Here is a 14,517-nt window from a genome sequence, read left to right as displayed (position 1 = left end):
ATTTATAAACCGTGCCATTCATAAAAGATTGTGTGGGTGCCATCGACGATGATTGCCAAAGCAAGCGAATAACCAGATTGAACAAACGAATGAGCGAAGGAACTAACAAACAAAGGAGCGAGTGATCATATTGCAACTCCTTCCCCGCACACCGCAGGACTGGCGGTCCACCCCCTCTACCAAGCCTTTTTTTTTAATTGCATTTTTTCTATAGCTCACGCCCTTCCACGCAGCGTCTTTCTATCCCAAGTTCAATAAGCGACCATCAACCAATCTACACAATAGACCGCATAGCACCACGAATGAAAAATTGCGCGAATTATCCTAGCAAAGCTACTCGTTCTAAAATTGTACTAGAAATGAATAACTGAAGATTGAATTCGGCTGCATATGATCAATGAATAGCGAATACGTTTAGGTAAGCATTACAAAAAATTATTCGCTTTCAAGCGTTACATGTGCCTCCAATGCGCAGTCTTCGCCTGTCTAATATATTAACTTGGGTTGTCATGCGATGCGACGACGCTGTTGTTCATGTAAATTATGTGCAAAATATTCGTATAACAGGAGAAGAATTGCAAGCCAGTTAAAACCAGAACATGAAATATTTTAATAAAGAAAGTCTCATTTGAAATGCGACGAAAGCACAGAATAAGAAATGTATGCATAGCAGCGCTTGAGAGCGATTGCACGAACGGAAATTTAACAAAAATTGGCATACGGCACAAAAGACAAAAGTTGTCTTCAATGATGTGGATCCGTTCATTCCTTCCAGGTCAGTCTTTGCCTCATTCATTTTATTCAGTTACGAAGCAGGCGTCGTCAATAGAACGAAGATCGGCCCCATTTTATCGCAAAGACTGATGCTGCGCTACTCGACATTGTCTTCATTTCGTCCAATGCCCTTTGCGATAGCGTCCATGACGAAGGTTGGAATTGCCTCAGCCTCGTTTGGAACCATTATCAGTGCAGCTGCAAAGTGAAAAATCAAAGGCGGTGGTTCATTTGTTTCACCCCACAGGTGAAAAAAATAAAGAGCGACGACTGGAATATATGTGTATATATATATATATATATATATATATATATATATATATATATATATATATATATGTGTGTGTGTGTGTGTGTGTGTGTGTGTGTGTGTGTGTGTATACAGCCTTGATTTTTAGATCCATCAGTTTTCAATTTTGGCAGTTGGAGTATCATGCAGAGTACTTTATTCTCGAAAATTCGCACAAAATTTATTGAATCAGTCTTATTTAAAATTCAGCTTTTGTAAGCAGACAGAAAATTGTCATGTAAGGACAGCTCGTACAAGTTGTCATTTTTGTCACGGGTATCATAGGCTCCGAAAGACAGATACACTGAGTAACGAATCGCAGTCAAGAAAGAACGCGAACCATATGTTCTTTTAATTTTATGTGATGGCGTTCTCTCCCGCTTGAGGATTCCCTTTTTGCACACTTGCAAAACGAGGAAATAAAGGTTCTGCACGGAAGCGAACGCTGATAGATACAGTCACTAAATATTGACTGTTCGAACGGAACAACTTTTGTACAGATATCAATCGGAGCGCGCCCCCTCGTGGGTACCAATCGTGCTCGCCTGCCGACCTTCACTGCAGTCTCTGCATGCACGATGCCTGAGTCAGCGCATAAAAGTAAAGGCCTGTGTGGCTCAAGGGGGTCATTGCTGTTGTGCAGCCGGCTGTGCCGCAGCTCGTGTTATATCAGTAAAACTTCTTACGTTCTTCGTGTGTCTGGTCTGTCCTGCTTGACGGTATGAACGGGTACTCAGGAAGCTGTACTAATCATATGTAAAGAAAAGTGTTAGTGTCGAGGTATGACCATTGAATTGCACCAAGCTAATGATATATATATGCGATGTGTAATGAATAGCCTATATTTGCTTAGACATTTCATGGTGATTTTAATTTCTATTGCAACCAAAATTGCAAAGTGCATATTTTCAAAATTCACTGACAACGTCACTTTACTGAGTAGCCAAGAAATTATACGTAAAGGAACACCTCAAATCATTCTAACTGAATCATGCAAACCATCTAGAGAAAGGGCTACTGACAGCATCAAATGAATTGTTTTTTCGCAACCCCCCTATTTGACTGGCAAAAAGCAAATTTATTTACTTTTCACTGAAAGAACAAAAATAACATTCGCTCAGGTATATTAGAGAACCCATGAAAGTTTCTAAATGCATTACAGCGATACCAAATAACAGTAAAAGGTAGTGAACGCCTCAGCTGTACATTGCAAACGAGGGAATCTGCCACCAGGAAGTGCTATTCTTTTTGGCAAGCATTGGGAAATCTAATTTTTCATCTCTGCATATAACCCCGAATGCATACGAAATGAAGCTTGTCTACAAAAAAATTTCGAAAACCTTCTCGCCATCTCCGTTCCACTGGGTGCCCTCCGACATCATAGTGACGCAATACCTTCTTTGGCTGCGTAATCTTACCAAGTGTGACAGCAATCACCACGAAGAGGCATTTCCCAAGCAAGCCGTCCATGTCTTCGACTTGAGAGCTGAGTAAAAAGAGTATCGATATTTTAAAAATATTATTCGTACGACAACAATACACTCATGTCTTATCTCTACCTTTATCTACTGCTGTGCTTTCGCAATTGAATTCAGCTTGTAAAATATATGTGCGAACTCTAATTATTTGGAAGTTCCTAATGAATAATCTTGCTAGTATTTGTGCATTTGCAACAACAAATTAAGAACTCGTCACGAGAAGTTCCAAATATTTTGCCCGGAAACATATTTGAACACAACCTTGATATGCTTACAGTGTGACGGCCCTGTGACACACATTAGGCTGGATATTCAAAGTATTGTGCAAGTGTTTATCTCACAAGTGACATAATTACAATTATAAGAGCTTAACGAAATTCGTTCTGTAAAATACAACATGAGGACTGGGCTTAGTGCTTAAAATATTTGCATTATTTGTGCGTTTCGCGCCCGAGGATTCAAACGTTTTCAGCCTCTAACTAGAATCGGGCTGAAGAGTTTTTTGGGCAGTTCAACTTCTCGTTTGTAGAAAGCTAACGACATTGTAACTTTATTTAAGAGCAAATCAAATTATGCATTGGCGATAAGACCAGCATATTAATGCGTACGAACAACACATTCCTATTTCCTCATGGTAAAACAAGAAGAAAAACAACGTCCACCATTGAAACTCGAACAAATGATAACAGGGAAACATGGCGACCTTTCTTCCCAAAATTCCTCTCCACGTGAGCTTCAGCGTAATCTAAATGTAAGCTATGTTTTTTGTACTATCATCTTTTTTAACCCGATTACCATTGTTATGCAATCGTTTGACGCAAGGTGTGCCTGCTTTATTTTAAGCGTCTAGCAAGCTTTTACCGAATGTGATGCTTATCAGTCCCATCTATTGATTCCAGGGGAGTGAAGCGAATACTGTTGTACATGACAACTGATTACGCATATATCTTTACTGAAAGCATCCAATCCATTTATGGATAGCCTTTGGTATATGATGCTGGTTACTCATCGACTCATGGCACATATTTTTCCCAGCCAGGGAAGTGTGGTGTCATGCGGTTTCGTGCGGCCGCTTCTCCCGGAATTCAGACGCATCCTGTGCTTAGTGGCATACTTGCTTTTCAAATATATTGGCACTACACTATTTACTCATGGTTTCCATGTTATGGGGTGTCATCTCTAGATACCCGGAGGTGTGCCACACTACGTGCCTATCATCGAAGCAACGAGGGCTCCCAGCGCATTCTCCCCCCCCCCCCTCTCTCGTTCTTCTGAAGTAGGTGGCCTTGTGGCTCTCAACCAACAAAGTTTCGCGAACTGCCGACCCCTTCCTGTGCGCCGAAATGGGGATACCTGTGGCATGCCTCAACAAGACTGCTGCTCCGACGAAAAGAGAATGCAGCGTGAGTGACGTCAGCACCAGCCCCAAATCGTTCTTGCCGATGTCGGCTCGCGCAATAGATTTAAGGTGGAACCGACCCATTCTTAGAGGAGAATCGCTACCAGCCGCCCTGCCAGTGTGGTGGACTCTTCAGCACCGCTACCTCTACGCTATTACCTTCTATATCTGCATATGCTGTATAAAGGGTTCCGTCTCCTCTTCGTCTGCTCCAAGAGTCCATCTCTCATCCTGGACGCCGAGTCACAATAGTCGATTGAAGTTATTGGATTGCATAACCAGTATCTCAACAACCAATAGAAAGCTGCGAGGTAGGAGTCTCGAAGGCGGCCGCTACACCACTGGATTGCCACTACGAGACCGACCGGTGTCAGCCACTTTAGCTGGGTTAGTGCTTGATGCTTTCTTTTCAGGTCTTGAGACAAAGGCAGATCTTCTGCGGCACAGGCAGATGTTAGGAGAGTCATTTGTATTTCGATGGCATATGACTTACTAATTTACTTTCTTTAAACAGTCGATTCTATATTGAAGTAAGCGAAAATTTAGTGGGCAAGTATCACGAGGAACGAGATCACGATGGAGGGATTCCAAGTTCAGGACGTCAATCAACATTGCCAGGAGTTTGGCATTTCCGCCGGCTCCGCAAAAGCCAAGAAAGCCACTCTCGACATGATCCAGGCAGAAGACATTACGGTTGAGGAAGCTGACGAGGCTTGGGAAATGATTGTTGCGCGAAAGCTGGAGGCAAAGGAATGCGGGAGACGTGAGAGGCGTCGGCGTGAAGAAGCAGAAAAGCGCAGGAAGCGCGAGCACGAGGCAGGAGAGCCAGCATGACTGCAGGCTCTTTATATGAAGAGGCTTGAACAGGAAATTCAAGAACTTAAATGAGAAAGAGCCAGAGGCTATCACCACGCCTTCAAGATCAGCGAAGATAGAGTTATAATTTTCTCAAGTTTTGATCGAGTGCATGAAGAAGTTGGTGTCAACCGGGACTTCTGTTCTGAGAGCATGATGCTGTTGCTCCCTTCTAACGTCGCGTGTATTTTAGAAGTCCTGTTTGGTGAGACACATAGGGACTACGATGACGCTAAAAAGGCTTTGTCGAGGCATTTTGATTTGTTTAGTCAGGCCAATTGCGAAGGCCAAGATGATAGCGACAATGCCGAGCCCGTCGGGGACAAACCGCCTATGACGATGGCTGCTATATGAGGACGCATAAAAAATGCTGTGGTGCCTGTGCGAACGCTGTGTGACTGTATGTTCTTTCGTCGTCTAGAGAGGCCACTTTGGAAACAGTGGCTCATAGTGGTCCTTTTATATTTCGATGGCAGCGATAAAATTGAGCCTTCGGAGGAGATACCGCAGGGCGAGTCAGCTAGCTGAGATGGCTTCAGATGCGCTCATGTTCTGCCAGAAGGACAGAAATCCAGCCCAGCTTGGTCTTGTTGCCCGGAGTGGTATTGTTGCAACGAAAATGCACAGTACCTGGGAGTAACAGTGCCAAGATTGCCAGCTTCCTTAGCCGCTGTAAGGGCAAGCGACGAAAGCACAAGCCGAAAAAGATGAACTTGGGCAGCAAGACGAGACGGGTCAAGCTCGCCAACCAACAAGACGTTAGGAAAAATCAGAACTGACCCACTACGGCGTGCCTCATAATAATATCGTAGTTTCGGAAACGTAAAACCCCATAATTTAAGTTTGACAGACCTTGATGGATCAGTGGCTAAGTCGCTCTACTCGAGAGAACAAGGTTGCGGGTTTGATTACCGGCCAAGAGTGGCCGCATTCGGAGGCAGGCAAAATTGGCTGCGGCTTAGCTAACACAGGATATGCGAAGGGAAAGCTTGGCTTAGTTAGCCTGGTTAATTCTTGGTTTCACTTCGTTAACTTTTGATTTAGCTGGAGTCATCATACTTAGGTATAGGATCATCGCTAAGCCAGGTATGATAGCTGAGCGTAGGTCAGTGGCTAGACATGTCAGTGATTAGGCTTGCATAGACGCGCATCGTTCAGTGGTGCGATGCCTGTTGTGCCGCAGGGAAAGCGCAAGTGCTAGACATGGAAAGAGACGCCGCAAAAATCCGCAGCGTCGAAGCACAAAAGGAGAGGGTGCGAACGCGGTCGCTATACTGATCTCAAGGTGCGACGTCTGTTGCATTCCGGACCCTTTCCATTGAAACAGCAAGCCAGGCGATATTCGCGGGGTGATAGACGCCGCTCGGCGGCGACGGCTCGAAGCCTCCCGCTCCCGTGCAACGCTCAGAGAAGACGGTCCGAACTAACTATCATCCATGGCCAAGCCCACACTGACTAGGTGAACGCGGCGCTCCTTTTTGCCAGGCGCCCGGCGCGTCACGTGGTCAGGCGGCAACCCAGCTGCGGAGAGCGCATGCGGCAAGCTTGCGCCAGCGGCAGAGATCAGTGCGGCGTGTTGCCAAGGCTTCGTAGGTGCGGTCAGATGAAGGTCAAAGTGCTGGCGAATGGCGATACTCGGCTCGACGTGGTTAGTAAAGCTGTCGCCTGAAAACCGGAGCGGGCTAAATCCGTAGCTTAGGCTATTGCGAAAATCTAGAATAGGCGTGGCCCACGTCGGCAAATAAATTATTTCAAAAAAATTCACATGCCGCAAATCCAACTTGTTCTCAGCGGTGTCAAGGCATTGTAAAAACCCAGATACACAGGCAAACCTGAAGTCCTTTGCAGCAAAACCCCTTTTGTTACTCTGGAGGATGCTTTGCAGAAAGTACTTGCGCCGATGATACACGGCACTGCACTAACTTCCTTAGGCGGTTCCTCAGATGAACGCGGCAAGAAAAAAGCGCTGGTTGTTAAAGCCGCAAGAGAGAAAATATTTATAAAAGCTTCGTATTTGGATTACATTTAGCTACTGTAGAACCCCCCCACACCCCCGAAATTAATAAATTGTTGATGGCTTATCATGCACATATCAGTTTAATTAATTTTAGGTTTTTTCGCTCTTAGCAGCAATTTGTATTGGTCTAGAAACTATGTACAGTCGTTTTTTGCTACGCTATAGTGGGTAGATTGGGTTAGCTTTGATACAGTGCACTAGAATGCATGCTGTATTTATTCTGGTGCTGGCCACGTTTCTATCGTTCTTTTTCACATCTTTCTGCCCCTTCCTTCGTGCGTTCAGGCGTTACGCACTTTATTGAATGTGCTGTTCGCCCAATTTTGATCCCGTGACAGAAGTGCGAATGTGCATCATGGTTCAGCGAAGCGCTAGCGATGAAGCAGGAGATGAGGTCGCTCTGACGCTTGTCGCTCTCGGACCTCTTGAAGATGAGATAAAGGCAGCCAAGGCGAAAGTAGATAACATCAAGGTCCACTCATCATGAGCGTGCTTCATGTTGAATGCTTCGGCAGTGTCCCCTCGAGCAGCCTGCGGCGGAAGGTGGGCCTACGTGCCCAACGAACGACGCTTTCACGACCCTATCACACCAAAATAAAGACGTCGCAGGAAATGACACTGCCGGAATTCAACATGGCGGCACTACCAACGTGATGCGGGCGTTTGAGAGTATAGCTAGAGTAAATCTTCACTGTTCGGCAAACCGCATTACCCCTAAAAATTTAAACATTTTCGGAAGGTAAAAATTACTTACGGGGCACCATAGTTGTGTGGCAGGTTTCCTTCTATTGACCAGTTGTGCACGTGATGTGCGAGTGTAAATCAATTCCCGCTCGGAAAATATGCATGTGTGATCTCCTTTCCTGCAAATGAACTTTGCCTTAAGGGAGATACTCCTTCATGCTCCGTCACTAAGCTTGAACGCCTTGTGACATGCTATGGTGTGGTACAGCTTTAATGAAGTCCTGCAGATCATGAGTCTTCATGAAGCGGGCTGCTCCCACATGGAAACAGGAAGACCGAGCCTCTCGGCCGCATCGTGGGTCTGCTGGACAGCCCAAAGTTGCTCAGCCAGAAAAGGGCTGCGGAGAACTGCCTCCCATCTGGCCGAGCTGTTATCGATGATAGAGCGTGACCGAGCACACCACCAGAGCATGGGGTCTAACGTGGACATTTCTCCACAATCCCAGCAGGTAGCATTGGTAAAAGAATCCGGATAGATTTTATGTAAGAGCGGCGGATTGGGATACGTATTCGTTTCTAGTAGATGCCGCGTTAATGCTTCAGCTCTATTGAGCCGCGGATAAGGAACAAAGTAGGTTCTACGGCTGAGATAGTAGTGCTTAGTAATCTCGTTGTAGGTGGAGGGCGTATCCCTGTTCTCTGGGGAGTCGGCTTCCGATTGGACGAGGGTAGCTCGGTTGGCAAGTTCGCGCGCAGCCCCGTGAGCCGACACATTGAGGTTAGGAGGAGCACCCTTTATCTGACTCTGATGTGCGGGAAACCAATAAATGAAGTGGTGCGTGATTGCCTTGGCCCCAAGTAGTCTGAGGACCTGTTTCGAAACGGTGCCTTCTTCAAGTGCTCTGACTGCAGACCTTGAATCACTATACATGACATCCCGTCAGCTATAAAGCTGGGCTAGTGCAATAGCCATTTGTTCAGCTATTTCGGAGTCCCTCATTCGAACCGAGGCAGCATTGGTGATTCCTTGCCGATCGTCGATAGTGACGATGTTGAACGCCAGACGTCCTTTACAAGAAGCGGCGTCCACAAAGCTGACCTGTAGCTGATCACTCTGTATTTGCCTAAGGAGGTTGGCCGCTCTTGGCCTCCTTCTACCGCGATTATAACCGGGCGCATGTTCCTAGCTATGGGCGCGACCGCAATGTTCTCACGAATCGACGGAGGAACGTAAGATAACTCTGCTACTTTCGAGGGGTGATCTCCGAGTTCCTGCAAGATGGATCTCCCTGCCTTCGTTGTAGTGAGGCGACTTAGCTGTACGCGCTGCTGGGCCTCTGCAATCTCTTGCAGAGTTTTGTGAATGACAAGCTGCATTAAGCACTCTGTACGAGGATAAACAGGTAACCCGAGAATCCTCTTAGTAATCTTCCTCAGCTGTGCATTCAATTTATCCCGGTCTGCCTGTTCCCATCGATGCACGGCTGCCGCATATGTAAAGTGGCACAGAACCAAGGCATGCATTAGTCAAATGAGGTTATCCTCCTTCAGTCCATGATGCCGGTTTGATACCCTCCGAACTAAAGGAAGAGAAGGGTTGAAATCTGGGCCAGTTGGTACATACTTGAATGAAAAAACCAGTGAAAAACGCAAAGGACAAGAGGAGAGGTTCACACCACAACGACTGGACTATCAACTGAGGTTTATTAGAATCGGTGTAGTCCCAGCAAGGCCAGCAGAGCACGCGCAACTGCATCATCGCTAATCACATAGCATGAAAAGACTAGAAACATTTCTATCGGGACCGACTTAGAAATTCAAATTCTTTTTCATGTAAGCGCACCGAGGTTGTACTAACGCAGTCATCGCCTAATAGAAATCTTGGAAGCGTACTACATCAGTTTATTAGGTGATGACTGCGTTAGTACAACCTCGGTGCGCTTACATGAAAAAGAATTTGAATTCCTAAGTCGGTCCCGATAGAAACGTTTCTAGTCTTTTCATGCTATATGATTAGCGATGATGCAGTTGCGCATGCTCTGCTGGCCTTGCTGGGACTACACCGATTCTAATAAACCTCAGTCGATAGTCCAGTCGTTGTGGTGTGAGCCTCTCCTCTTGTCCTTTGTGTTTTTGACTGGTTTTTTCGTTCAAATAAAGGAAGAGCGCTTTCAGTTTTAGCAATCAGATTGCCTATATTCTTGCCATTTATCACTCCTGACTCAACGATCATGCCCACGACCTTGATTGAATCGACTCAGGGTATGCGGCAACCGTTTCTTGTATCTAGGTTAATGTCTGTGTCTTCTAACAATGTCCACCCCTTGGGCATTAAACCGCTTTCCTTGGGTCTGTACAGTAAGAGCTCCGAATTCAAGGGGGAGCATCTGAGACCGGTGGGTTCGAGATAGGTTTTGATAGTGCCTTTGGCCTCCTGTAAGGCTCCCTCAACCTGACCGTCACTGCCTCTTGTGCACCATATAGATATATCGTCAGCATGCATTTGATACCTTCAATGTCGAGAAGCTTTCTGCTAAGGTGTCGACGACCATGGCTATATTGAATAAACAGGGGGAAATGACTGACCACTGTGGGGGGCTTCTCTTCGAGATCGGTCACCCGGAGGGTAGCCTTCCTATCGATTCCTATTTCCTATTTCCTACTTCCTATTTAACGTAGTTGTAAAATCTCTCACCCAGATTGAGCCGAGATATCGAGGCTGGACTATGCTAATGTAGAACGTAGTCGAAAGCAGTCTCCAGATCAAGTCCCAAACCGTCGCGAGTGTCGCTAGGGTCGTTGTATATGATTTGATGCTTAACAAATTTCATGGTATCCTGTGTGGATAGGCCTGTCCTAAATTCTAGCCTACTGTGGGGGTAAATGTCGTTATTCTCCAGGAACCGGGAGAGTCGATTCAGGACCGCGCGCTCCGTTGCCTTACCCGCACAGTATGTAAGCAAGTTGTCAACGCGAGGTGTTTCGCCAGGTTTGGGGATGAGTACGAGGTAATTGGACGGCTCCATTCCTCCAAATTTCAGGCTCTTGGTCCTTTGTGTTCGCGATGAACAGAAATGTTGTTTCTTTGTTGTTTTGTTTTAGTAAAACGTGATTGCTGCAAGCTTGGGTAAAGAGGGCGTCAGTGCTTTCGTTTGTTTGTTGCATTTATGCGCATGTAGGCTAGGACCAGCCTAAAGGCCTCATTTTGATTGTGACTTCATTCGTGGACCGTACGCAGTAGTAGTGTCAGTAGACAATTTTGACACCCATTTGTTTTTATGTTGTTCGCGTGGGTTGGCGTATTTGTTTGTTAGTTTGTTAGAACCGTTTTTCTGTTTAAAATGTGGGATTTGTTTTGCTGGGTCCAGTTAGACACCACTAAGGGGAGGGCTATTTCAGTTACAGGTTGTGTTGTGGCATGTCATTGCTTACTTTTGAGGAGCGGCACCCAACCGCGCATATTAGTAACGCGAACCCTTTGCGTCCAGCCTTTCGGTGACAGAATTTAGTCCTCCTTGGGAACCCAGTCTTTACTAGCCTACCCGCATTACAGTCGATAATTGTTTACAAATATATTCTGATTTGATTACTAGTTCAACGCCTTGACAACTAGGGAAAGGTCCGTATCTCAAATGTTCTCTCGGATACATGTCTAGTGCGGTTCGCAAAGCATTTTCTTTGTTTTGTTTAGCGTAGCTAGATCTCATAAAGTTGTTTGTTGGGTGATATTGGTCTGCTGGTTTGAAGAGCATTCCAAGGGTGCTTGCTTTGTTCGGAGTGGTTTGGCGTTGTTGATTCTAAGTCGTTCCAATGAAGCTTCTTAGCGCCAAGCATCAGGAAAGGCCAGTCTCAGAAAAAATGGCAAGGCCTGTCTCTCCAGTCAATAAACGACGTAGCTCAACTAGCACATCCAATCGCCTGAGTTGCGCCAAACAGCTCTACTTCTGGATGCATTTTCTGGGGGTGGCAGTGCTGTTGTGCCACACTGCACGCCCATCATCGAATTAACGGCCGCCTCCCCCCGCTTCCCTCGATCATTCTGTTAAAGTGGTTGGCCTTGTGATTGACAACCTGCAATGCTCCAGGAACTGCCTACACTTTTCTCTGCGTCAAATTGAGGAATTCGGTGGCGCGCCGCGCCGACTGCTGCTGCGACGAAAGCATAATGCGACGCGGATGACGTCAGCACTCGCCCAGCGTCGTACCTGCCCACGATGGATGAGCAAAAGGATTTAGGCTAAAACTGGCCCATTCTAAGAATGGAGAGTCGCCAGCAGCGGCCCCATTGAACTGATGTGCTAATCGGGACCGCTTCCTGTACGCTATTACCTGCTGTATGTATACATTGTCTATAAAGCTTTTCGTCTCCTTTACGTCTGCCTCAAGAGTCCGACCCCCTTCCCGACCCAATGTCGCAATACCCGTCAGGGCTTTTAAGGTAGTGTGAACCCGTTTGCGATTGTTGTTTTTCACATACACAAGGTGTTTTCTCAATCGCCAGCTTTTTCAATGCTCGCCACTAACGTTACGGAGGTGGTTGACATGGCTTTGTACAATTTATGTCTACCGAATACACTGCTCCTGCCTGCTCACATAGTGTCTAGTATCAATCAGATAAATTAGAGGAACAAATATGACGCCGAATACATTTCTACTTCAACTGTCGCTGCAATGTAATGCAATGCCAACTTCGCGACAAGGCAACTAATTTCCAGGCGTATTAGTCGATAGCACTTTGCACGCTGTATATCCTCCTAAAGAAAACATCATTGCTTTCCGCGCAAGACAGCAGCGTCGAAGGCTGTTCTCGAAGGTGGATTGCACATTGATTTTTGCGTTCTATCTCGAGGAAGTGCCTCGGCGCCCATTGGCGTTGGCCCGCCTGCTGCTGGCATTTGTGTTTCGAAGAAAAAAATTTTACCTATTCAACCCGCAAGTTAAGAAGAGAAACTTTTTCTTTCTGACTGCCAAAATAGCCTCGAAAACATGAAACAACGTCACACGAAGTATTTTGGAATATTTTCTAAACGCACTATCCATCTCAGAGATTTACAGAAGTCAAGGATGATACAGAAGTACTTCGGGCTTAAATTTATATCCAGATCAGCAAAGGTACTTCCCGTGGACGTGCGTCAGAAAACAGTTGGAGAGGTTGGGCATCAGTGTCGAGGTCCAGTACAAGAAAGAGAAGCGGTCTTGCATTTGAGCAAGGTAAGCAAAGTGGCATATGCTGTAACAAAAGAACCACAAGGATGCTAGTTTTGTCACCCCCGCTTCTTTGTTCGAAAACTCCATGGTAGCAAATCCGAGGGAGACGGGATTCTCTATGTAAACAAGCAGTGAACGAACCCGTAACAGCTCAAGCCTCCTTTTTACACAGTATTCCTCACTATTTCTGCAAACCGTAGGTCAATTTCGGCTCGGCGTACATGCAGGTAAATAAAAGGAATAGCTCCATGAGCAATTAAAGCCAATCATCTATACTTTCAAATCCTCTCACTTTGGAAGGTATCAATGGGATTGACCACAATCAGCAAAGCGCGTGATGGTGCCTGAGGACTGAAAAGAGTCAGCCATATAACTTCGGGTGGAATTTCGCGACCGCGGAAACTAGGGCCAGGCACTCACACTCAGTGATGTAAAAGTTGCGCTCAGAGGATGAGAGGAGCCTGCTGGCGTAAGCGATAACACGGTCGTTACCGCGCTTGCGTTGTGCGAGTACTAAGGCGATTCCGTGGCCGCTGGCATCATTACTGACTTCGGTATGTGCCGAATGATCCAAATTGGCGAGAATGGGCGCCGTTGTGGGAAGGTCGATTAGATGCGAGAACGCAGATGCCTCGTTATCACCTTACTATATTCAAACGCTCAGTTACTGGTTGTGCGATGGCCACGAAATTTTTCATGAAGCGGCGAAAGTAAGAGCAAAAACCGATGAAGCTGTGCACGTCCTTGACACATTTCGCAGCAGGGACGTGCGTAACAGCATGAATTTTGCGTGGGTCCAGCTGCACTCAGTCGACATGAACGGGATGTCCAAAGACGGTAATCTAGTGACGTCCTAATTGACACATCGCTGCGTTGAGTTGCAGAGCAGCTTCACGAAAAACGTCTAGGACTGCTGATAGGCGCTCTAGGTGCATAAAGAATGTTGTGGAGAATACTATAACGTCGTCCAAGTAGCTCATGCACGTAGACTATTTGAAACCATGAAGAAGGAATGCCATCATGCGTTGAATTGTGGTAGGAGCGTCACACAGACCGAAGAGCATCCCTTCGCATTAAAAAAGATCGTCGGTTGTTACAAGCGCAGTCTTCTCGCGGTCTGGAACATCCATGGCAAAGTGCCAGTAGCCGGACCGAATGCCAATAGGTGAGAAATTGCGAGCACCAGGGAAGCCGTCAAGGACCTCATAAATGCGAGGTAGGACATACACATCCTTTTTTGTAACCCTGCTAAGGTGCCGATAATCCAGGCAAACTCGTCATGAGCCATCTTTCTTTTTAAGCAGTACAAGAGATGACGCCTGTGGACTACACGATGGTTCAATATTGTTCTTGGGAAGCATTTTGCGAACTTCTTCGTCAATAACTTGACGCTCAGCCGCTGATAGTCGATACCCGCGGCGTTGAACAGGAGTTACATCGCCGGTATTTATGCGAAGTTGAGCAGCTGTAGTTTGGACCAAATGACGATCGTTAAAGTCAAATATATTGTTGTAGGAAAACAGAACGCGGTAGACCTCACGGGCATGGTCGGACAGCATGTCGGGCGCAATCATTCTCTGCAAGCTGGCGATGGTACAAATTGCGGACTGCGATGGAAGAGGTGAGTCAGTTGAATTCTCGTGTTCTGCAATAGAGGCTACTGAGTGACCATCGCATGAGCAAAGCCGGGCCAGAGGTATCCCACTTGGCAACATTTTTGTGGTAAAAAAATTCACCACCAGCAGGCAGACGCTATTCGTCGTAACAGCTAAAACTTTATGAGGTATGGTGATAGCGCGTGTAAGGATGACGT

General features: G+C 46.3%; 1 protein-coding gene across 3 annotated transcripts in view; it reads right to left on the bottom strand.

Annotated features, from left to right (window-relative positions):
* Window positions 1-586: 586 nt before the first annotated feature.
* Window positions 587-14,517, bottom strand: part of LOC135911183 (uncharacterized) — a 53,438-nt gene continuing 39,507 nt past the window's right edge. For all 3 annotated transcript variants that reach the window (XR_010567241.1, XM_065443370.1, XM_065443371.1), the window contains exons 2-3: window positions 2,482-2,549; window positions 587-972 (exon numbers count right to left, since the gene is read on the bottom strand). Coding sequence is in view for 2 of the 3 variants with exons in the window: in XM_065443370.1 (XP_065299442.1) it covers window positions 942-972; window positions 2,482-2,549 (99 nt within the window). In the remaining variant the exon portion in view is untranslated. The remainder of the gene's footprint in view (window positions 973-2,481; window positions 2,550-14,517) is intronic.

This window comes from Dermacentor albipictus, chromosome 5, assembly GCF_038994185.2.
Source record: "Dermacentor albipictus isolate Rhodes 1998 colony chromosome 5, USDA_Dalb.pri_finalv2, whole genome shotgun sequence".
Lineage (NCBI taxonomy): Eukaryota > Metazoa > Arthropoda > Arachnida > Ixodida > Ixodidae > Dermacentor > Dermacentor albipictus.
Note: the sequence above shows the minus strand (reverse complement) of the source record. Positions and strands in the feature narration are given on the sequence as shown.